The sequence below is a fragment of the Schistocerca cancellata genome, chromosome 2 (genome assembly GCF_023864275.1).
Source record: "Schistocerca cancellata isolate TAMUIC-IGC-003103 chromosome 2, iqSchCanc2.1, whole genome shotgun sequence".
Classification (NCBI taxonomy): Eukaryota; Metazoa; Arthropoda; class Insecta; order Orthoptera; family Acrididae; genus Schistocerca; species Schistocerca cancellata.
The window spans coordinates 636,493,843-636,518,853 of NC_064627.1; the positions used below are offsets into that span (position 1 = coordinate 636,493,843).

Genomic DNA, 25,011 nt, shown 5'->3' on the forward strand with positions numbered 1-25,011 from the left:
TTGCCGTTGAACCGTAATCTGCAATAAAAAAAAACTGGTGTTCACATTGAAGATACAAACAAATTGGAACTGTAAGTTTTTTGATTTGGTATGTAGTTCTCGAGATACTTTAAAGTCTTCAGTTAAAAAATGAACTCCCGGTATAATGTTACTTAACACGTTTCCACATTTATTTACAAGCTCTTCTCACGCTGTTTTACGCAGGCTTATGCAAATAATTAGCACTTTTTATCTGAGCATGCTTGTTCTTTAAATACCATATGACTTTAACGCCCACCTTTTCCCTACCCCTCCCCATTTTTGCTGTTTTCATTATTTTCATTCTGTTTTAATTTTATCTTCTAACCGTTTTATTTGTTGAATCAGGCATCTGTTGCTCAGGGCAGCTATGTGCATACTTTGTTCGCGTAGTAAGCGCCACCTACCAAGCTTGACCTATCGCCAGTGCTGGCACATCTTAGTAAGTCGGTTCCTCTCATAGCCTTTGTAAGTGCCACAGTAACTGTGTGCTCTATCCAACTTCACGTGCGTTTTATTTTAAAGTTTTGCAACGAAGCCATACAGCATTGCGCTCTACTTTAGTTATGCTTTTTAATTGTTGATATTTGTGGGTGGCGTGCACAGAGTTCTAGACAAGAGCCTTATGACTTCAGCATCAGCCGGCCGCTGTGGCCGAGCGCTTCTAGGTGCTTCAGTCCGGAACCGCGCTGCTGCTACGGTCGCAGGTTCGAATCCTGCCTCGGGCATGGTGTGTGATGTCCTTAGGTTATTTAGGTTTAAGTAGTTCTAAGTTCTAGGGGACTGATGACCACAGATGTTAAGTCCTCAGATGTTAAGTGCTCAGAGCCATTTGAACCACTTTTTCTTGTACCTGTTGTTGTTGTTGTTGTTGTGGTCTTCAGTCCTGAGACTGGTTTGATGCAGCTCTCCATGCTACTCTATCCTGTGCAAGCTTCTTCATCTCCCAGTACCTACTGCAACCTACATCCTTCAGAATCTGCTTAGTGTATTCATCTCTTGGTCTCCCCCCTACGATTTTTACCCTCCACGCTGCCCTCCAATACTAAATTGGTGGTCCCTTGATGCCTCAGAACATGTCCTACCAACCGATCCCTTCTTCTGGTCAAGTTGTGCCACAAACTTCTCTTCTCCCCAATCCTATTCAATACTTCCTCATTAGTTATGTGATCTACCCATCTAATCTTCAGCATTCTTCTGTAGCACCACATTTCGAAAGCTTCTATTCTCTTCTTGTCCAAACTATTTATCGTCCATGTTTCACTTCCATACATGGCTACATTCCATACAAATACTTTCAAAATGACTTCCTGACACTTAAATCTATACTCGATGTTAACAAATTTCTCTTCTTCAGAAACGCTTTCCTTGCCATTGCCAGTCTACATTTTATATCCTCTCTACTTCGACCATCATCAGCAAAAGTCCTTTACTACTTTAAGTGTCTCATTTCCTAATCTAATTCCCTCAGCATCACCCGACTTAATTCCACTACATAACATTATCCTCGTTTTGCTTTTGTTGATGTTCATCTTATATCCTCCCTTCAAGATACCATCCATTCCGTTCAACTGCTCTTCCAAGTCCTTTGCTGCCTCTGACAGAATTACAATGTCATCGGCAAACCTCAAAGTTTTTATTTCTTCTCCATGGATTTTAATACCTACTCCGAAATTTTCTTTTGTTTCTTTTACTGCTTGCTCAATATACAGATTGAATAACATCGGGGAGAGGCTACAACCCTGTCTTACTCCCTTCCCCACCGCTGCTTCCCTTTCATGTCCCTCGACTCTTATTACTGCCATCTGGTTTCTGTACAAATTGTAAATAGCCTTTCGCTCCCTGTATTTTACCCCTGTCACCTTTAGAATTTGAAAGAGAGTATTCCAGTCAACATTGTCAAAAGCTTTCTCTAAGTCTACAAATGCTAGAAACGTAGGTTTGCCTTTCCTTAATCTTTCTTCTAAGATAAGTCGTAAGGTCAGTATTGCCTCACGTGTTCCAGTATTTCTACGGAATCCAAACTGATCCTCCCCGAGGTTGGCTTCTACTAGTTTTTCCATTCGTCTGTAAAGAATTCGTGTTAGTATTTTGCAGCTGTGGCTTATTAAACTGATTGTTCGGTAATTTTCACATCTGTCAACACCTGCTTTCTTTGGGATTGGAATTATTATATTCTTCTTGAAGTCTGAGGGTATTTCACCCGTCTCATACATCTTGCTCACCAGATGGTAGAGTTTTGTCAGGACTGGCTCTCCCAAGGCCGTCAGTAGTTCCAATGGAATGTAGTCTACTCCGGGGGCCTTGTTTCGACTCAGGTCTTTCAGTGCTCTGTCAAACTCTTCACGCAGTATCGTATCTCCCATTTCATCTTCATCTACATCCTCTTCCCTTTCTATAGTATTGTCCTCAAGTACATCGCCCTTGTATAGACCCTCTATATACTCCTTCCACCTTTCTGCTTTCCCTTCTTTGCTTAGAACTGGGTTTCCATCTGAGCTCTTGATATTCATACAAGTGGTTCTCTTATCTCCAAAGGTCTCTTTAATTTTCCTGTAGGCAGTATCTATCTTACCCCTAGTGAGATAAGTCTCTACATCCTTACATTTGTTCTCTAGCCATCCCTGCTTAGCCATTTTGCACTTTCTGTCGATCTCATTTTTGAGACGTTTGTATTCCTTTTTGCCTGCTTCATTTACTGCATTTTTATATTTTCTCCTTTCATCAATTAAATTCAATATTTCTTCTGTTACCCAAGGATTTCTACTAGCCCTCGTCTTTTTACCTACTTGATCCTCTGCTGCCTTCACTACTTCATCCCTCAAAGCTACCCATTCCTCTTCTACTGTATTTCTTTCCCCCATTCCTGTCAATCATTCCCTAACGCTCTCCCTGAAGCTCTCTACAACCTCTGGTTCTTTCAGTTTATCCAGGTCCCGTCTCCTCAATTTACCACCTTTATGCAGTTTCTTCAGTTTTAATCTACAGTTCATAACCAATAGATTGCGGTCAGAGTCCACACCAGCCCCTGGAAATGTCATACAATTTAAAACCTGGTTCCTAAATCTCTGTCTTACCATTATATAATCTATCTGATACCTTTTAGTATCTCCAGGGTTCTTCCATGTATACAACCTTCTATCATGATTCTTAAACCAAGTGTTAGCTATGATTAAGTTGTGCTCTGTGCAAAATTCTACCAGGCGGCTTCCTCTTTCATTTCTTAGCCCCAATCCATATTCACCTACTACGTTTCCTTCTCTCCCTTTTCCTACACTCGAATTCCAGTCACCCATGACTATTAAATTTTCGTCTCCCTTCACAATCTGAATAATTTCTTTTATTTCATCATACATTTCTTCAATTTCTTCGTCATCTGCAGAGCTAGTTGGCATATAAACTTGTACTACTGTAGTAGGTGTGGGCTTCGTATCTATCTTGGCCACAATAATGCGTTCACTATGCTGTTTGCAGTAGCTTACCCGCATTCCTGTTTTCCTATTCATTATTAAACCTACTCCTGCATTACCCCTATTTGACTTTGTGTTTATAACCCTGTAGTCACCTGACCAGAAGTCTTGTTCCTCCTGCCATCGAACTTCACTAATTCCCACTATATCTAACTTTAATCTATCCATTTCCCTTTTTAAATTTTCTAACCTACCTGCCCGATTAAGGGATCTGACATTCCACGCTCCGATCCGTAGAACGCCAGTTTTCTTTCTCCTGATAACGACATCCTCTTGAGTAGTCCCCGCCCGGAGATCCGAATGGGGGACTATTTTACCTCCGGAATATTTTACCCAAGAGGACGCCATCATCGTTTAATCATACAGTAAAGCTGCATGCCCTCGGGAAAAATTACGGCCGTAGTTTCCTCTTGCTTTCAGCCGTTCGCAGTACCAGCACAGCAAGGCCGTTTTGGTTATTGTTACACGGCCAGATCAGTCAATCATTCAGACTGTTGCCCTTGCAACTACTGAAAAGGCTGCTGCCCCTCTTCAGGAACCACACGTTTGTCTGACCTCTCAACAGATACCCCTCCGTTGTGGTTGTACCTACGGTACGGCTATCTGTATCGCTGAGGCACGCAAGCCTCCCCACCAACGGCAAGGTTGCAAATGAAACGTTTCTGGTTTTCATTGTGGTTTCCATTTTGCGACCGATCGGAACTTACTTTCTGTACAACCCTCGTATATTTGTGTAAACTATGGTAAGGGGCTAATAAACCTTTAATTTGCAACTCTCTGGCTGTTATTTCCAGTGGTATCATGTTTTCGTCATGGAGTATTATCGGTGCGATATGACATGCTGTCAAGATCAAGTTTCTAGTGAACTTCCCGATATTCGTAAACTGAAGTTGTTAGGTTGCCGTATAATCTTCGGTGGGTCGTCTTTTGTTGTGGCCGTTAGTCCCGACCGCTGGCTGCGCGGCCATCAGGCAACACGTAAAGCCATATCCGGAGCGGGCAGGCTGACGTGAAAGCAATCGCAAGGCGCTGCGCTGCGCTGCGCGGCGGCAGACGAAGACTGATGGCGGCGGAGCTGGACGTCATACAGGCAGCGCCCGGACCTGCCGTGCTAGACTGATGGCGCTGCGCCTGCAGCGGCAGATAACGCAGGCGGGGCCGGCGCTGTCCGTCTCAAAGCCGCCGGCACACGGAACGTGCATTCGAGCGTTGAGCGTGCCGAATTCTTTTTTTTCCTGTATCGTATTTCAATTCCCAGTCGGGGCGGGCTGGCAGCAGCATATGCGCTGCTCTTCAGCCGAAAGACATAGAACAAACAATAGAAGACATTTAAAAAAATAACAAAGGAGAAAACATGGTGAACATAGATACAAGAAAGGGGGAACATCATGGAAGACAATAGACAAAAAAGGGGGCGACTGTAAAATGGAGATAAAAACCGTAAAAAAGTAGCACACACAAAAAACACACACTGGGACAATTAAAAGAAACAAGGCGCAGTATGACTTGAGCATAAAAGTATCAATGGATGGCGTAACACATAATAAACACTGACAGTAACACTAAACACACGGACAGCACACAATTAAAATCGCACCTCTCGATGCACAGGAGAAGCAGCACTAAACACAACACTGACGTGGCACGATGATCAAAACGGAGGATCTGTCAGGCGTAAGGAGATGAGGGAGAAGGGAAAAAGGGAGGGAGGGGAAGAGAGGGGGGATGGGCGGTGGTTGCGCCAGAGAGGGCCAGGTAGGGAGGGACGTGGGAGGGAAAGAGGCAAAGATGGGGCAGAGGCTCAGAGGGGGGGGAGGAGGAAAATCCGCTCGAGGGAGGAGGGTAGAGGAAAAAAGGGGGCCCTGGGGAGGGGGGAACAAGGCCAGGTTATAGTTGAAAGGAAGGGTATATGTCACAGCGAAGTTCATCATCTGGGAGGGGGAGGTGCTGGAAATTGCACTGATGAAGGAGATGGAGGGTGTGGAGGTGTAGAGAGCGAGGGATACAGCGATAGAGGGACAGCAACGGGTGGGGGGTGGAGAGGAAGGAGGAAACCACTGGGTGGGGGGGATCAAGCTTACGGACAATGTAAAGGATGCGGAGATGTTGGAGGAACAGGGGGAGGTGGGGGAAGGGGATGAGTTCATACAGGAGCCGTTTGGGGGAAGGAAGGTGGATATGAAAGGCAAGGTGGAGTGCATGGCGTTCAAGGATTTGGAGGGCCTTGTAAAAGCAGGTGGGTGCGGAGATCCAGGCAATGCTGGCATAACAGGATAGGACGAATGAGGGATTTGTAGGTGTGGAGGATGGTGGAAGGATGCAATCCCCATGTCTGGCCAGACAGGAGTTTCAGGAGGTGGAGGTGGGAATGGGCTTTCTGCTGAATGGTCTGGATGTGAAGGGTCCAGGTGAGGTGACGGTCGAGGGTGAGGCCAAGGTTTCTCAGGGTGAGGCGAGTTGGATTGGACGACCATAAAGGGTGAGGTAGAAATTATGGAGACGGAAGGAGTGGGTGGTGCGACCTATAATGATTGCCTGGGTTTTGGAGGGGTTGAGACAGAGGAACCACTGGTTACACCAAGTGGTGAACTGGTTAAAGTGGGTTTGGAGGGTGCGTTGGGACCGTTGAAGGGTAGGATAGAGAGCCAGGAAGGCGGTGTCATCAGGTTGAGCGTGCCGAGAGATGCCCACCAGAAATACGGGCCTCGCAACGAGTTTGTGACGTCACACCAATCGGCTTGTCCATCACACTTCGCGAACTCTCGGCTCCGAGCAGGGCCCATGGGAAAAAAATATGTAATTGAAAATATACTAACTAAAGGTCTTAGCTTTGTCGTTTGTTGTCGAGACCTCTCATGCATTTAAACGCGCAGTCGAGAATTATTAAACTTGTCTGAAATAGTTACTTACTCCTCTCCGAAGACGGCTGTTGGCACTCATAAGACCTGCAGTGTCACGTGCTGTGACGCACGCGCCATGGCCTATGTTTCTCGTGGGTGTCGGTGCCGAGTTTCTGACGTCATATCGTAGGCAAAGCACGTTGCGGAGTCGTTCGGAACCTGCAGAGCAATATCTGGCATGTCAGATATTCTAAACGTGGGTTGGCACTTGGAGCAATGAGATAGAATTACGCCACCTATGCCAAATGATGCCATCACTCTTCAGTACAAAGTCGTGACGGCCCATGTTGGGTTCCAGTTGAAACTCTCATGAACGTATGCCTTTTGTAAGCAGCAGTGAGTTGAAGATCTCTCGAAAACCAGTCGTTAATTGTACTATTTACTGTAATAAAATGATGGGAACGTCGTCTTCGTGGTTAAATAATTACTGTAACTTTCGTATTATGGTAGTATTATTGAGGATCCATCGGAAACACACTGTACTTGTTACAGTTTGTTCTCTTAGTTGATGCATAAGTTAGTAGTATTTTTGTTTCGCTTGTTGGTACTCCGGTTGATATTAGTTTATTTATCGACTGTCATTTTTATTTGTAGTTCACTGTTGCTATTTTAGTTTACGTACTGTCATTTTGTCACTTGTAGATAATGAGCGGAGCTGTGGACGTTAGAAAATGGAGTGACAAGTGGAGAAATCGGAACATTACCGACATATTTTCCTCTCTGAGTTCCGTAGAGGGGTAACAGCAGCGGAGGCAGTCACAAACATTTGCGTCCTGTATGTGGAGAATACAACTGGACAGAGCACGGCAAGAAAATGGTTTTTTCGTTTTGAGGAGGATTTTTTTGACATTAGTGACTCTTCACATTCAGGAAGACTTTCTGGGTTTGATGTAGATCGTTTAAATTTCTTAATCCACAATTATCCACGTCAGTGTACTCGAGAACTGGCAAATATGATGAACTGTGATCATTCCGCCATCGTGGGACATCTAGGCGCAACGGGGAAGGTTGAAAACTCTGGCCTATGGGTACCGCATGCTCTAAACCAAAATCACAGAAAAATCAATGGTTGACCATATTTGCACCTCCGCTTTGTCGTCATTAATTGGCTCGTGAACAGCACCGACCATTCCTATCTTATGTCGTCAGTGGTGTGTAGAATTGGTGTCTTTATGCTAACATAAGGAACAGTAAGCCCAAACACCCCGTTTATAGCCCTGCGCGCATTCACAGAATATAATGCTATGCATCTGGTGGAACAACAACGGTGTGTCGTGCTTCTAATTTCTTCCTCAAGGTGTAACAATCGGAGCTGACATCTACTGTTAAAAACTGAGACGTCTTGCAGACGCAATCCAAGAACAATGACCAGGAATACTTCTTGAACTGATGGTGCTCCACGATAACGTCAGTCTACATTCCGCTAGACTGACGAAAAACAGTATACAGGAGTTGAGAAATCATGCATCACTCACCTTATTCACCTGTCCTTATGCCCTGAGATGTTTTTCTTTTCCGCTCTCCATGGAAGAACCACCAAGGTACTTTCCTTTCGAATGGAAATGCGCTTCGAACATGGCTCGACGACTTCTCCGCCTCAAAACCAGGTAATTTCTACAGTAGCGGAATCGGAAAGTTATCCCAACGTTGGCACACTGTTGCGAAGGAGAATATATTATTGGTAAATAAAGTCGCCGTTATGCAACAACCCAATAATTAAAAGTCAGTTAGTAACATATCTGCTGGAAAGGCTTTTAAGAGACGTTAAGATGGAAAGGATGATGGTGAGTTATTCATGGTCGGTGTAGCGTAATCAATAAATGCGCAGACTTCTAAGGTAATCGGGGACGTGTTGTTGGTTCGTGTCTCGCTAGTCCCAAATATGATTTTACTAACTTTCGTGTTTTCTAATAGGTTCTGATAATTTTTTATTAGTGTAATAAAATTATGTTATATAATATTCGATGTTATGTGAATATATGTCGATGGGGACCGTCGGGTGGACAGTTCGCCGGGTGCAAGTCTTTCGATTTGACGCCACTTCGGCGACTTGCGCGTCGATGGGGATGAAATGATGATGATTGGGACAACACAACACTCAGTCCCTAAGCGGAGAAAATCTCCGTCCCAGCAGGGAATTGAACCCGAGCCCTTAGGATTGACATTCTGTCGCGCTGACCACTCAGCTACCGGGGGCGGACTTTCTGAGAAGTGAGTGTGTTCGACTGGCTGTATCAACAAGACAGGTTCTACAACTTGCAGTAATATATTTTGCACGTTGTTGTTTCAAGTTTTGTATTTCATGCGTTGTAAACATTCTACTACTGATTAGCAACAGTGATATAGGAAGAATAACCTTAGGGTTTTAATTAAAAAATGAGAATGATGAAATAATTCTTATCTGCAGCATTATCGTAAATTACCATCGCACACTTTGTAGTGGGAATTCTATAAGCCGTTGTCCTTATTGACTTGACATGGTATGTTCCTTTTTACCTGATAACAAATTCATGGATTTGAAGCTTTTATTTATGTGTACTACACGCAGAAAAACATGAGTAGCATATGGGAAAGGGAGCAAATGTTCGCTTTACGACCCGGATACAGCCGACGACTGCCACTGTAGAGCGCTGCGAAGCGTATACCCTGTTGAGGCACACAAAACGAACGCGCAAGTCGCATCGTTCAGCAGAACGTTAAATTTGGCACACTCAAAGTCCGTGTGCCAAAGGCTTAAGGGTCTATTCAGAAGGGAAGGTCTCTGTATCGCGGTCTTGGTGGACACCGCCCTCACGCCACTGGCTCCGCAATTCTTCTCGTAAAAGAGAAAAAGTGTCAATGCTGTCGATATCCAAACCGCAAATAGTGGGCGAGGGATAACAAATGGCTTTTATATTCCCAGATTTTCGAAAGGCGATCGATGCCATATGGAAGAGGCGTATGGATTGAAAGAGGGTAGTCAAAGTTTCAATTATGATATCGAAAAAATAAAGTTACGTAATTAATTTTTGTTTTGTTTGCAGGTACATTTCTGGAGTCTTGGTACACAGTGAAATCCTCTTGTCTCAAGGTATCGTAGCACATCGGCAGAGGAAAAATGTGAAAATCAATCATGGGTTAGTTTTTAACATCTTCCACGACATTTTGAACACGGCAACGATCGCGTCCTGCTGGATTCCGCGACTGCTCATTGGTCACATCCATTGACAAAGGCCACCGAACCGAGATACCAGCGGAAACATTACGCTTTTCCAGATGAATTATTTAGCCGCCTCATAACCAAGGACGAATGCCGCGTCTATTACTATGTCCCCGATGCATACAGTGGAAACACGCAGATTCACCACCACCGAAAAAGTCGAAGTCCCAACCATCATTGGCAAGGTGATGGTCTGTTTTGGAAATGGTGTGGTGTGGTGCTGACAGATTATGCTAACAAGCAGCAAACTGCCACAGTTGGCGTCATCGAAATTTGCTTACGAGGGTACGGAATTCTGTCAGTCGAAACGTCATTGGAAACTGTTGCTCCACGACAACATCTTAGTTCATTCTACAACACACATGCTACTTCTGTGTGCTATTAAATTTTGCTTTACGCCTGCATTCTGCTGACATGGGGCCTAATGACTTAATCCTCTTTTCTCGGACGAAGAAAGCATTCCATGCCAGGCATTTCCAGGATGATGTAGAGGTCATTTTCGATGTGGAACCTTTCATAAACAGTCAAAGTGCAAACGTTCTCAGTTAAGTCATTATTAGGAGAAATGTGTCACACTGAAGGGCGAATCTGATTGAGGTGATAATTAAATTTTTTGACTACACTTCATATAATAGCAAATAAATTGCTTGGTTGAAGCAGTTTTGACTGATAGAACGCAATATATTACACTCTGTTGTGCGTGCTTATTGGAAAGCAGCAATGGGAATGGCTGAGCATCTTCACGAAACGTCGAGGGCGTTCCGCCGAACAAATTAGAAGGGCATTTTTAGGAGTAATGTCTCCGAGTTTTTATGAGTAAACTGATAAAGGTTTTTAAATAGAACAAACTTTATTAACATTCTACGTTCCTGCATATTTATTTGTCAACATAGTCACTCTGTCGATGAGCACATTTCTCCCAACGAGAGACCAGGTTGTTGATGCTGTCACTGTGGAATGTATGACTTTGTTGACAGAGCTACAACCTCACCTCTGCTTGCACCGCTTCACCACTATGACAGTGAAGTCCTCGAAAGTGTTCTTCAAATTCTGCGAACAGACGAAAATCGGATGGACCCAAGTCGATACTGTACGAAGGACGATAGATGACGGTGAACCACAGACGTCGGGTTATTGCAAATGTCACAGCGCTCGTGTGTGATCTGGCATTGTCTTGATCAAGAACAGGATCTTCTCAAATTCGAAACTTGATTACAGGGCGCTGTTTCTCTCTCACCGAATAGTTACGCACCCCCATGTTATACTCTACAGTTCGACGGCCTCTGGTGGCAGATGTCTGCAGCAGTGATCTCTATGCTACCTGGATATTGAACTTCAGCCATTCTATCGTGCCAGCCATAGATGCTCATATTTAGTTTCTTGCCAAACTACAACATGGCTGCTCGGAAATGTCACTAGAACACGAAAAGAAAATACTTTTCAATTCCTCTTCCTCATAAGCCTATTACTTCATATGTTGACATAAAGTTCAAAACAAGAAATCAGTCTGCAATTTTTGTCGGGTTATCACTGTTAGCATTCAACCGCGATTCTTATACATATATTTTAACAACGCGTTTCAAGAGACAATGCTCCCATCATCAGGTTGTAAAATCTATGTCATGAAATTAAACGGACTAAAAAGACAAAATACCATCACAAATAGTTGGGAAGTCCATATAGTAAAACAGAATTAAAAGTATATTGGACTGTGGGTCATCGTCTTACATTGAAGTTTTTGACACAAGTCGATGGCCGTTCCATAGCTACCAAATATGCTGTCGCACTGTGCCGGCTCGGGAGCTGTTATGGAGTAGCTATGGGACGGCCATCGACTTGTGTCAACAACTTCAATGTAAGACGAGGACCCACAGTCCAATATACTTTTAATTCTGATTTACTATATGGACTTCCCAACTATTTGTGATGGTATTTTGTCTATTTAGTCCGTTTAATTTCATGACATAGATTTTACAACCTGATGATGGGAGCATTGTCTCTTGAAACGCGTTGTTAAAATATATGTATAAGAATCGCGGTTGAATGCTAACAGTGATAACCAGTATAACGACAACTGCTACCTCGACTCGATAATGGACTATATTAAATTCTTTGTCTCATGCAGACCGATGGAAATTTGTTTGCCAAACTACAATATAGCGGACGATACAAAGACGTGTATTTGCAGACACGCTGCAGTTCTATATTCAGAGACCAGACTTCTACATCCAGGTTGTATAGAGATCACTGGTCTGCAGATACGGAGACATGAAATATAAAGGTGTTGAACGGTTATAACGTTTATTTTATTTAAAAAGGCATTAATTTTCAGCACTCCCTAGTGTCGCTGAAACGTTGCTAGTAATTTTTGTACGTTTCGTCCTCGTCGATCAGTCATTCCAGGTTCAGTTTTACTCGCAATCAGTGTCTGCGGTGTAGCGTGGGAACCAGTGCCCCCACTGGCATATGGAGGCAGACTGCTGTTATTGCATGGCGCTCCGAACCACTTCTGGGCCAGTGTTAAAGAGGTGTCGTATAGGTTTAATCCAAAGACACACTGTCCAGTGAGTGCAGCAAGGTGGATGTTCCCTACTGTTTTTGTGTGGCATTATGTGGGGCCGACGTACGCCACTGGTGGTCATGGAAAGCGCCGTAACGGCTGTACGATACGTGAATGCCATCCTCTGACGTGTTAGGAGCGGCCTTGGAAAGAAGGACGAGAAAACTCGTTTCGCCATTTAGCACCTCAGACCGGTACGTCAGTAGCATGTATTCACTGAGCTCACCAATTCAGAGACTGTTGCTCGATGTCACCATTACAATTGACTACTGCAGTCAGCGCATGAAGGGGACGTTGTTTCTGATTTTTTTCCTGGTGAGACATGACTGCATTCAGAGTGATTCAGCTGCACCTACCGAAGTCGTTTTATGCAACCCGCAATGTTATACCTGGCGTTCAAGAAGCACAAGCAGTATTTTCATATTTTCTCACTCGCTAAGTCCACAGTAAGTGCAACATGAAATATTGTCTCGACCTTTTTCTATCAAACCAGAACTTCTGATAAGTATGCGAGCAATATACTACAACTGTTTTGATATAAATTCCTGCATGCTGTGTCCATTTGAGTCTCTTATTATTTATTGATTTCACATTTACTTCATCACTATTTGCGCACTGGGGTGGTGGGAATGTGAGGATAGCAAAACGTCAATGAGTCCTGAGTTTAGAAACAGTGGACTTGACACAAAGAAGACAGATAATGGAGAGAGAAAATGAAAGATATGTTGAAAACACGTGCGGAACCCAGGAATGACTTGATTTTACGTTTGAGATATAAACGTTTGGTCTAGAAGGTTTAAGAGGGACCGCCAAAAAATAAACGCTGATACGCATCGTAAAAAAACAAGACTTCCTGTATAGAGAAACACTAAAACGATGTATATCTCAGCACAGTTCACTTCGTAATGAGAAAGAGGAGCTCGTGTGTAAGTAAATTGGCTCAGCATTTACTGTGAAGCATACAGAAGAGGAAAGCAAATAGAATTAATACAACAAAATAAACTTTATGCTTAAAAATTGTTTCTACCTATTGTGACGAAATATATCACGGAAAACAAATCCGATAACGAGAAAAATACAATGTTTTATTTCCTATTGGAGAAGCGTACGGTAATAATCTTGTGAGTATTTGTACATCATTAGATGGTTATAAACAATGACAAGTTTAGCAACGATACTGGGTTAATATATTCAGGCAAAGTCGTTGAGTCATCATTTGGAGAATATGGAAGCGGTTTTAGGTACTCAGATACATTATTTTCCGAATTAGGAATTAGAATGGGATGAAGTTTCCCCCTCTCCTATCGTGTCCGTTGGAGGAGAAAAAGGTACGTAATGCGCTTTCCGTACAAGGAGCGACATTGTACTTATGAATAAGCGAAATTTTTACGGGCTTGTCCAGACACTATTACCTAGCTGTTATAAATGTGAGAGATGTTTGAATAGCTAATCATAAAAGAAATTTCCTTTGCAATCAGATCTTTCCATTTTACTGCATGTTTCCTGCAGTTTATAGGAGAGCAATTGTCGCAGTGTTTTTTCTGAAACAGTGTGCCTGGATTGATAAAATGCGTCGTCCTAGAGCAGTCCGAGTGCCAGGCTGCTAAGACGTTTGGAAGCATTATTGCGGTGCAGTGGTCTGTGCAATCTTTTTTTGGCAACAGTTAGAAGCACTGCTTCAGGGATTTAAGGCCGAGTGGCTAACGGCTCTAAGAGGCAATAAATACAACCGACAAATACTGCCGTCGATGCCAGTGGCAGTAAATCTGTGAGTCTAAAGAGCCCTTCAGATGGGTCGAGAGCCTCGGCTCCTCGTGAATGGTCTGAGGAGACCTGAACGTGACGTTTCTATCTCACAAAAAGGTAGCGGAGATCTCCATAGTTGTGAGAAAAAATATTTCCTGAATTTTATCAAACGGCCGAAATGTGTCATTTTGTCCAGATATTGTGTATGGTTGGGGTACAGTCTACTAAGGTGCTGTGTTCGATGTACAACGGTTAACTCAGATTTTTCTACTATGGGAAAGTGTGGGACAGGGTTAATTCAGTTTCGTGATAGCAAATGAGGAACTAGGTGACTAAATATGCAGCGACATTGAAACCTAAGCGGCCGACGTCCCCTCAGATTTTAAGAGGTTTGTACCATATGGGCAGCCATAGGACTTTAATTTGTATGAGAACTACTCGAAAAGCATCTTTCACTATTTAGTAAGAAATATGAAAAACATGAAACGACTGTTTTCCATACACATATTCTGTTTCTACATCTACATCCATACTCCGCAAGCCACCTGACGGTGTGTGGTGGAGGGTACCTTCAGTACCTCTATCGGTTCTCCCTTCTATTCCAGTCTCGTATTGTTCGTGGAAAGAAGGATTGTCGGTATGCCTCTGTGTGGGCTCTAATCTCTCTGATTTTATCCTCATGGTCTCTTCGCGAGATATACGTAGGAGGGAGCAATATACTGCTTGACTCTTCGGTGAAGGTTTGTTCTCGAAACTTTGACAAAAGCCCGTACCGAGCTACTGAGCGTCTCTCCTGCAGAGTCTTCCACTGGAGTTTATCTATCATCTCTTGCTATACACATGGCATGGAAGGCGCCATAACAGCTGTGAATGCTATCCTCCGACCGATAGTGCAACCGTATCGGCAGCATATTGTCTTCGTGGACAGCAATTCGCGCCCCCATCGTGCACATCATGTGAATGACTTCCTTCAGGATAACGATATCGCTCGACTAGAGTGGCCAGCTTGTTCTCCAGACATGAAACCTATCAAACATGTCTGGGATAGAATGAAATTTTCACTCTACAGCGGAGTGTGCGCTAATATGAAACTTCCTGGCAGATTAAAACTGTGTGCCGGACAACGAGGTACTGCAAAAGTAAAGCTGTGAGGACGGGGCGTGAGTCGTGCTTGGGTAGCTCAGTTGGTAGAGTACTTCCCCGCGAAAGGCAAAAGTCCTGAGTTCGAGTCTCTCGGTCCGGCGCACAGTTTTAATCTGCTAGGAAGTTTCGTGCCTGGGATAGATTGAAAAGGGCTGTTTATGGACGACGTGGCCCACCAACCATTCTGAGGTATCTACGCCGAATCGCCGTTGAGGAGTGGGATAATCTGGACCGACAGTGCCTTGATGAACTTGTGGATAGTATGCCACGACGAACACAGGCTTGCATCAATGCAAGAGGACGTTCTGTTGGGTATAAGAGGTACCGGTGTGTACAGCAATCTGGACCACCACCTCTGTAGGTCTCGGAACAACATGCAGTGTGTGGTTTTCGTGAGCAATAAGGGCGGAAATGATGTTTATGTTGACCTCTATTCCAATTTTCTGTACAGATTCCGGAACTCTCGGAACCGTGGTGATGCCAAACTTTTCTTGATTGGTATGTATGAGCGAGGACAGCTCTAAGCACTTTCAGTGCGGATGCACTAGATCTTCGGAACGCCTGCGGGGTTTAGCGTATGCTACGAGCACTGCGGTTAATGGAAGTGGGGGCGATACTTGTGGCTGACAGGTTGAGAATTCGGGTAGGGCGGGAGCGTGTCCCGATAGCGGAGGCAGTGAAGGCAACCGTTCTAGAGGAGCGTGGCTTTCGGGTTCGAGTTACGGTCCGGAACAAATTTTCAGTTTTCACCTTTGATTTATTTTAATGCCTGTAGGAGGTGGCTGAAACCCTGTTTTGTAATAAAGGTCCAATAACAGTCACTTGGAGTTCGGCCTGTTACTCGTACATCTGACGATTTTCCTCCGTTAAAAACGACACGCTGTATTTTATTTTCTAGGAATTCTTTAATCTAATCCCAAAGCCGGACTGATAATCCATATGCTCGAGGTTTCTTTTTTTCTTTAAGTAACCGTGCGAAACTGTATCAAACGACTTCCGGAACGAAGAATGAGGACAGAAGTGAGATAATTCCGTAATTCTACTATTTTCTCCGTTTAATTCACTTTTTGGAAAATTTTCTCGATGACTAGAGACAGTTGTCCACCCTGTAGGCGATCGAGCACATCACTTCATCCGTAGCGGAAAATGCTGTATAATTGGGTCACAGCAGTGTTACTCGTAACACTGTCTCCATAAATTGACCGAGGATGTCTGACGATATTTTCTTCTTCGTCCGCAGTACACCTGTCTTCGTGTCATAGCTTAATAGTAATCTTCCCTTTCAGGTTGCTGGTTACATACGGATCATAACTGCATTTTAAAGTACAATTCGTCTTGTTGTGTACTCTCCCCCCTATAGTATGCCAGCAAAAACTACATTTCGAAATGACCTCGTAGGTATGGAATTTATTTAGTAACGATGCGTCAAACCACGCACTTACAGCGCCACGAAACTGTGACATCACACATCCAAGGTTATATCACGGGCATAGATTTGACTTAATGGAGGGTTGAGCTATACAAGTAACAATCATTAAGAATCATCTGAAAAGGCTTTCTAATATCATCAGCTGCACCAGACTGGGTTCTGAGTCAAGAAGTTCGTGACATGAACTATAAAGGTAACGACTAGGAACAAGAGGAAAGATGTACCGGTGACATTAGTTAATTGGTTACTATTGTTACGATGTATTTAAATAGCAAATACAAAAAGACGGTAAGTATTTGTTCACGGCATACAGGATACACTGAAAAGGTATATTCTTTGAAACGTTACACACTTTCTACCCAATTGCAGTCTCAGTGAAGAACAGTAGGTTGATCACTTGAAATATCAATGCACTTAAACTTTTGCTTTGTATCTGCTAATAAGAAAGTGCCGAATCTATTAAATAAATTTTGACATTGTACATAATTGAAAATTAACGACGTAGACGTCAATGACGATTTCAGCAACGTGTGCAATTGTACATGTTTGGTAGAGTGGAGGATAACTTTTACAGAACTGTTCAATTTGTTTCGTATTATTTCGTATCTGATTCCAGTGCGAATGTGTGTGGTGGTGCTGAATTGGAAGGCAAATTGCATTTCCAGCCGCACTGTGCAGTATAACAAGTGACATTTGCAATAAAAGAAAATATTTCTGGTGGAACACAGAAAGTTATGCATATTAGCGGTTTTGCGGGCTGCATTAAGTAAATTTTTAACGTTATTGAAAGCAACTAGTTGCATTAATTCTCAAACTCGCTGCATACGAACGTGAACGCTAAAATTTTCTTGACATTTTCGATATGTTAAAACGCAAGTCCTGATTATAAAGACCTACCAAAAATTTCAAACATATAAAAACAACTTCAAGCACGTTGTTAGTTTATAATGATGTAATGAAACAGCTACCTACACAGAGAATGTCTGCATAGGCCCAGTGAGACTGTCAAACATATACGTAGGCTCCCGCGTCTGGTGTCAGACTATGCCCTGAAGAAGACAACAGGGGCGAAACGTCAGTTCTTTTAGTATTTTAGCATATTAAGTATTTTATAAGATGACATGGCAGTACACCTACAAATATTTTAATGAGATTCCAAAAATACAGTTAAGGTATAACCTCCATGAGGAGCAGTTCGCAATAATAAGAGCGACGTCCGTAGAAAATGTTTTCAAGTAAACCGTTTTGTAATGCATGACACAGCAGTTTCGGTAAATAAATGCTTATGTGCAACACAAAATAACAAAATATAACTTTTAATATTATTTGGTTCAAAAGGAAGTATACAAGATAACGGTATAAATAGAGAAACTTCATCAATAAAACGGTGTGGACTCGAACCCAGAATCAGGCTCTTTTGAGAGGAATTCTCTCGCGCATAAGTTATCCAAGTAAGAATCACGACTCGCCCTCACAACTTCGATACTCCCGTGTCGTACATTCCAAAATTCATCTAAGCGCTCTTGCATACTCTGTTGGGCTTGTTCTTCTGGAAGAAAGGGTATTACGGAAAAACAGTCACAGTGCAGGAATTGTTTGGAGACTAAATCTTTCACTCTGAGTCAGAGGAAGAATATCTTTGCGGACTTGAGATGTTACGCTGTAAAAAACAAATAGACTGCACACTAGTCTTTCCGTTTATCCTACACACACTCATGTTTCACAGTGTCGAGAACGAAATTCGTAAGAAGGAATTTTCTTTCTACCACAATTAGCATTGGAGTTAATACGAAATTGTGAAAATCAAAATATTGAAGCAATACGCGATCTGTCACAAGGTTCACAGTGTGGAAGTGTCATTTTGTAGAAATACTCTCATTATTACGCTTTTTGTTCGGAATCACAATTCGAATGAGGGATTTTTCACATCTCTGAGAGTGCACAAAACACTCATTTCGATAAATTCAGACGTTTTAAAGAGCCGAGATATGTCACTACGTCGTGGAGGTACAGCGTAAAGCGTTATAAAAGATGTTAAACGAGGAGCAGTGAATATTTTAGGAACAAGAGGTAGACTAATTAGAATAGAACATACCATAAAACCATTTGTGACCAGACGAAACTACTTTCGTCCGATCATAATCCGGTCATAACTGTGAATCCTTTGATTGCTCTGGGAGAAAACTCATCAAACTAGAACACAGGTCATTTTATTACATAAATGAGTGAAAGATTTACTTAACTTTGACACATTTCTTTGCGAAAGAAGTAATGGATAATTTACAACTGTCACTGATGAGCAAAGCATCACTTGATATACTTATTAACAAACTGTTCTCTTCCAGTACAAAATACAACATTTACCAAAGTACATTTTATCAGTAACCTTAACAACTGATACTGTCCTACATGATGCTGTTGCCATCTGTAGTTGAGGTCTCGGTCAGGAGCAGAGCTCTTGCATGCTCTAGACTATACTGACCTCAGTGCCAGGGCGCTGCTACACTGAGAGGAGGGCGTGCCTTCTGGAGTGTCTCCCGTTGGTTGTTACGGGTTGCAGCGAGTTCTCACTAATGTCTGTGGTATCGATTCGCGATGCCGACTTTGGTGTGGTACCGCGAACTAGAGACGATGCCACAAACATGGTTAACGTCATTGGTTTCAGAGATACAGTTGAACACAGAGATTTTTTTCGTTTTGCATGATGGTACTCCAGTTGCTGTGAGTTTATTTATCTAGTGTCATTTCCGTCAAGCAGTACTTGACTATAACTGAATTTTTGAATTCCGATTGTTGTTGGCCAATTCAGCTGTATCGTTTGAGCATGCCAAACGTGTTTTCAGATGGTATGCTGATATGACATTGTGTATTGGTTTTGTAATGGAATCGCTGCCGCCGCTGCTTGTAGCGAATACCATAACCGCAGAATGGTTCAAATGGTTCAAATGGCTCTAAGCACTATGAGACTTAACAGCTAAGGTCATGTCCCCTAAACTTAGAACTACTTAAATCTAACTAACCTAAGGACATCACACACATCCATGCCCAAGGCAGGATTCGAACCTGCGACCGTAGCAACAGCGCGGCTCCGGACTGGAGCGCCTAGAACCGCACGACCACCGCGGCCGGCGCAGAATGCCAGATTCAAGACTCTTTACCCATGTTTTCACTAAACGGTATGAGACTAGTGGAGTAGTCAGCCACCATAAATCATATGAATGAGCAAATGAACAGTGTGTGATTCAAATGCAAGTCATTATGAAGTTGGGAGAACTTAGTCGTTCAAAAGGCACATGCATAATTTGTATCCGCATCGGTGTTACAAACGGAATAATATGGCAGATATGCTCGCCTTTATGTATGCAAGAATGAAAAAAAAATTCTCTAATTTATATAATCAATGGATATGACTGTGTATCTAGCCACTGTGGTCAGTGTTGAATGAAACTTTTATGGGGCCTTTACCTTCTCCTAGTATCTATGAAGAAACTGGAGCCGGAAAGTATAAAACTGACTCTACTGGCAATTGCATAATAATCATATGCATCTGTCCCAACGTAGGTTGAGGCAGTTTTGGACAGCTGTGTCACTGACATGTATAACAGCTCGATGAAACTTGGACCATAAATAGAAAGAACCGATACCGTGTGGTAGAGAAGTTAACGAACGTAATATGCAATGAGACGAGCGGAAATGACAGTTTTATTCAAAGACGATAATTACATTTACGTCACCGCGATTTATTATGATCCCCTAGACATTACAAAAGATGAGACATTGTGATTAATTGGATGTGCTATCACCACGTTAGGCAGCGCATGCTCTGTAGCGTGCTCCAATGCTGGCCACAAGCTCGATAAGGGGTTCTGGTGGTTGGGCGTTCCAGTTCTCTACCGGCGCGGTTGGCTGCTGGATAGTCGTTGGTGCACGTGGATGTTCTGCTATACGTCTCCTCAACGCATTCCGTACGTTCTCGGTGGGATTTAAGTCGGGGGAACGGGCAGGACAGTTGATTCGCCAATATTGTTTCTTTCCAAGAGTTCGTTCACCTGCTTTGTTCAAAGCGGTCACGGCACCATCATCCTTAAAATGAAGTCAGGGCGGAATACGCCCCTGAAGAGACGCATATGGGGAGGAGGAGTGCAGCATCGCGATAAAATTAGCCGTTGAGTGTACCGCTTTCAAAAATTCAGTAAGCCCTATCAAAACTATGCCTTCCCATACCATACTATCTGGACTTTCAAAACGATCGCGTTCGACAAAGCTGGACGAATCTTTGAACGTGACACACTCACTGGTCAACGTTATTGTGACAATGCACTCCTTCCCCGTGCGCGTCTTTTCGGGAGTTCATTAGGCCCTGACTTGATTTCTACGTTTGACAACGCGCGACTGCACTGAAATGCACAGATTTCGGAGCTCTTGAAACGAGGGGATATTCGGCGAATGAGCTGACCTGCCCATTCTCCCGACTTAAGTCCGATCGACCACTTGTGGACTGCGTCGGTGAGACGTATTTCAGCATGACCACATGCACCAACGACTATTCAGCACTTGTCACCCTCTTTGTTGGAGGAACAGAACCCCGTACCACAAGAACTCCTTACCAACCTTCTGGCCAATATTCAACGAAACATCATTGATATGGCCGTCGGAGCCGAAGGCCAACTGGTGTACCCTTGATGACTGCACGAGAAAAAGCTTTATGCCTCGCTTGGGCCCTTCAACAGCGACTAGAAAGATGTTGCCTGGTCGGACAAGTCTCGTTTCAACTTGTATCGAGCAGGTGGACGTGTACAGGTATGGTGACAACCTCAAGAACCCATGGATCCTGCGTGTCAGCAGGGGACTGTTAAAGCTGGTGGAGGCTCTGTAATTGCGTCGTGTGTGTGTAGTTGGAGTGATATGGGACACCTTATACGTCTAGATATGAGTCTGATAGGTGACACGTACGTAAGAATCGTCTATGATCATCTGCATCCATTCATGTCCACTGTGCATTCCGACGGACTTGGGCAATTCCAGCAGGACAATGCTACACCCTACGTCCAGAATTATTACAGAGTGGCTCCAGGAACGCTTTTCTGAGTTTAAACACTTCCGCTGGCCACCAGACTCCCCAGACATGAACGGTTTTGAGTATATCTGGGAAGCCTTGCAGCGTGCTGTTCAGAGGAGATCTCCACCCCTCGTGTTCTTACGGATTTATGGATAGCCCTGCAGGATTAATTGTGTCAGTTCCCTCCTGCAGTACTTCAGACATTAGTCGAGTCCATTCCACGTCGTGTTGCGCCATTTCTGCGTGCTCGCGGGGGTCCTACACAATGTTAGGGAGGTGTACCTGTTTCTTTGGGTCTTCAGTTTATACATGGTCCAAGTTGCATCGAGCTGTTACCTGGCAGTGACACATCATGCGAAAGTCACTTTGGTCTCTGAGTTGTGCACACCGGCGTACAGCGCTGAGCGGCGCGCGCCTACCTTTGTCGTCTGCGCGGAACTCGGCAGCGAGCTCGGCCTCGGTGGGCTCGTTCTGGTCCTGCGCGTCGCCGGCGCGCATCGTCTTGCGCGTCTTGTGGCCGCGGAACACTGCCTGGATCTTGGTGGCCGCCCGCTGCGCCTCGGGGTCGTTGGGGTCGATTCCTGCGACAGCACACACACAGGCGTCAGCCGCGCTGGAGATGGCGCGGTACACCGACCAGAACACCGTCACCATGGCGCGCCCCTGCAAGACCACACAAGGCACACGGGCAGGCCGGCCGGCGGAGGAGCGGGTGCCGCACGCATGCTCCAAGCGCCAAGCTCCAAGCGGCGTGCACGGGCCAGCTCACCCGCCAAGCGAGCGCTGCAGCCTACTGTGCCAGCACTCACCTGCGCCCACTCACTGAAATCCTGTCGTGCGAGTCTACGCACACAGTGCCTGAAATTGACTGGGATGTACCTCAGCAATCATACGATTATTAGGCGATCATCAAGGATGTGTCGTTATCAACAGAAACGAAATGAATTTTTGGTGTTCCCCACGGTATCGTGGTAGGACCAATACTGTTCGTATCATAGTAATGATACACCATGCAAATTAACATTCACGTTCACATTCTCGCTGATGCTTGAAAAATACATAAGGTGTTTCTGGAGGAATACATAATGTGTGTGTGTGTGTGTGTGTGTGTGTGTGTTTCCCACCTCTCCTCCTAAACTACTGGGCCGACTTCAACCAAACTTGGTACACGTATCCCTTACTGGGCGGGGAGGGGGTAAAAGTAATCTACCTATCGTAGTTCAGTAGATATGACGTCAAAAACGATGAGATGCGTGAGAAACTGCCGAATCATGTATTATGTATAAATTTATTGCTTCTGTGCTACTAATACTATTCATAATAAATTTCGCAGACAGGATCCACATATGCCGCGAAATGCACCTGCAAAATTATATCATATTCCAGGAGATATGACTTATAAACACTGATATGTGTGAAAAACTGCTGCATTGTGCATGACGTTAAAATTTATTACTTCTTTGCTACTAGCTCTATTCGCAACAAATTTTGGAGACACTTTCTATATACGCCACCGAATGTATCTGCCAATGTAAAACAGATCACGTGATATGATGTCATAGCATTGAAATGCATGAAAAAAATGCCCCATCGTGGATGACTTTCAAATTTATTACTTCTTTGCTGCTAACCATATTCGCAACATATTTCACAGATGATGATAATCATGAAATCCCATACTCCTTGACAGAGCGTAGGGGAACGATGCGGGAGATCCTCACCGCCATACTAGGCAAGGTCCTAGTGGAGGTGGTTTGCCATTGCCTTCCTCCGACCGTAATGGGGATGAATGATGATGATGATGATGAAGACGACACAACAACACCCAGTCATCTCGAGGCAGGTGAAAATCCCTGACCCCGCCGGGAATCGAACCCGGGACCCCGTGCTCTGGAAGCGAGAACGCTACCGCGAGACCACGAGTTGCGGACATTTCACAGATAGTAACCACATATGCCACTGAACGTACGTACAGTAATGCAGGGTGTATCAAAAAGAATCATCTGATTTTTAAAAAAATCATAAGTATTGTAGTATTTGAGATATGTGCGTGAACAACGTACTGTTGGAAAGAGCAAACTGTCAAGTTTTACATGGTTCCCGCTACGTAGCAGCAGGGTGTGCCCACTTCAGTTCTAGTAAAAGTGGCGTTGGGATAACAGAAAGCATTTTGCGTTCTACGTTTTGCGCAGTGCGGGTCAGTAATAACCCTTCAGCGTGATTTTCGCACTAGCATAGAGCATTAGACGATGGCATGAATAATTCCGAGAAACAGGTTGTTTGCGTAAAGGCAAATCGCCGAGCCGTCCCCTAATGTCTGACAGAAGACGTCGAACGCATCCGCCATACTTTCACAAGGAATTCACAGAAATCCGTTCGCCGTGCATGGCCCCAATGTCCGTCTGGCGTGCGTTGCGTCGACGTTTACACATGAAACCATAGAAAATTCAGCTACTGCAAGCTCTTCGTCAAGATGACAAACAACAGCGTGTGGAGCTCTGTAATTTCGTTCTTGGCGAGATTGAGGATAACAGTTTTCTTCCACACTTAGTGCTTAATGACGAGGCAACATTCCATTTAAATGGAAAGGTGAACCGTCATAATGTGAGAATAAGGGATACGGAACAACCACACGAATTTGTACAACATGAGAAGGACTCTCCAAAATTTAGAGTGTTTTGTGCAGTTTCACTGGAAAAGGTGTAGTCCATTTTTCTTTGCCGAGAACGCTGTTACAGGAAGCACGTTTCTCGATATGCTTGAGAACTTCCTTTTCCCACAGTTGGACACTGATTCAAACGACTTCATTTGTCACCAGGACCGAGCACTGGCATCTGGTAATGCGAGAATTTTTAAATCTAAGGCTTATTGAACGATGGATCGGTCGCACTGGACAAAAGATTCAACCTTACATTACTGGCCTCCAAAGCACCGGACCTGATTGTATGTGACCATTTCTTGTGGAGGTTTATAAAAGACTGTTTATGTACCTCTGTCACCAATAACAATGAATCACATAACAGCAGCTGTGGAAGCTCAAGACATTCTCGGTGCAGTGTGGGAACAATCTGAATACCGCATTGACATATTCCGTGCATCTCAAGGGAGGCATATTGAATAGCTATGAAAGGTATGAAAAAAAACTTTTCCCGTTCATCAAAAAACAAAATTCATTGTGTATGTCCATTAGGTTAAGAAATATAGAACTGCCAAATCGGATGACTCTTTTTGTATACCCTGTATATCAGTGTATGACACATAGTTCAAGAGATATGATATCAGAAAAGTTGAGATGCGTGAAAAAATGCCGCATCATCCATGAAGGTTTCATGCTGCTTGCTACTAACTCACTCCTACAGTGGAGTCATCTTAAGGAAATCCCTCATACCTGGCAGCGCTTTTGACAGCTTTCATCTGCGAAGTGCAAACGGCTGTAGGCGGGAACGATAGCCGTCTATAAAGCTATGAAGAGGCGTTGCCGTAGAGA

The 25,011-nt window shown here is 43.9% G+C and overlaps 1 protein-coding gene across 2 annotated transcripts in view; it reads right to left on the reverse strand.

The window, feature by feature from the left end:
- The window catches only part of LOC126162306 (neuromodulin), a 942,653-nt gene that overhangs the window by 248,221 nt on the left and 669,421 nt on the right, over positions 1–25,011 (reverse strand). The window contains exon 3 of one of the 2 annotated variants that reach the window (XM_049918728.1): positions 21,944–22,187. In XM_049918728.1, the coding sequence (XP_049774685.1) occupies positions 21,944–22,178 (235 nt within the window). In that variant the 5' untranslated portion in view covers positions 22,179–22,187. The remainder of the gene's footprint in view (positions 1–21,943; positions 22,188–25,011) is intronic. The other variant, XM_049918729.1, reaches the window with a different exon arrangement.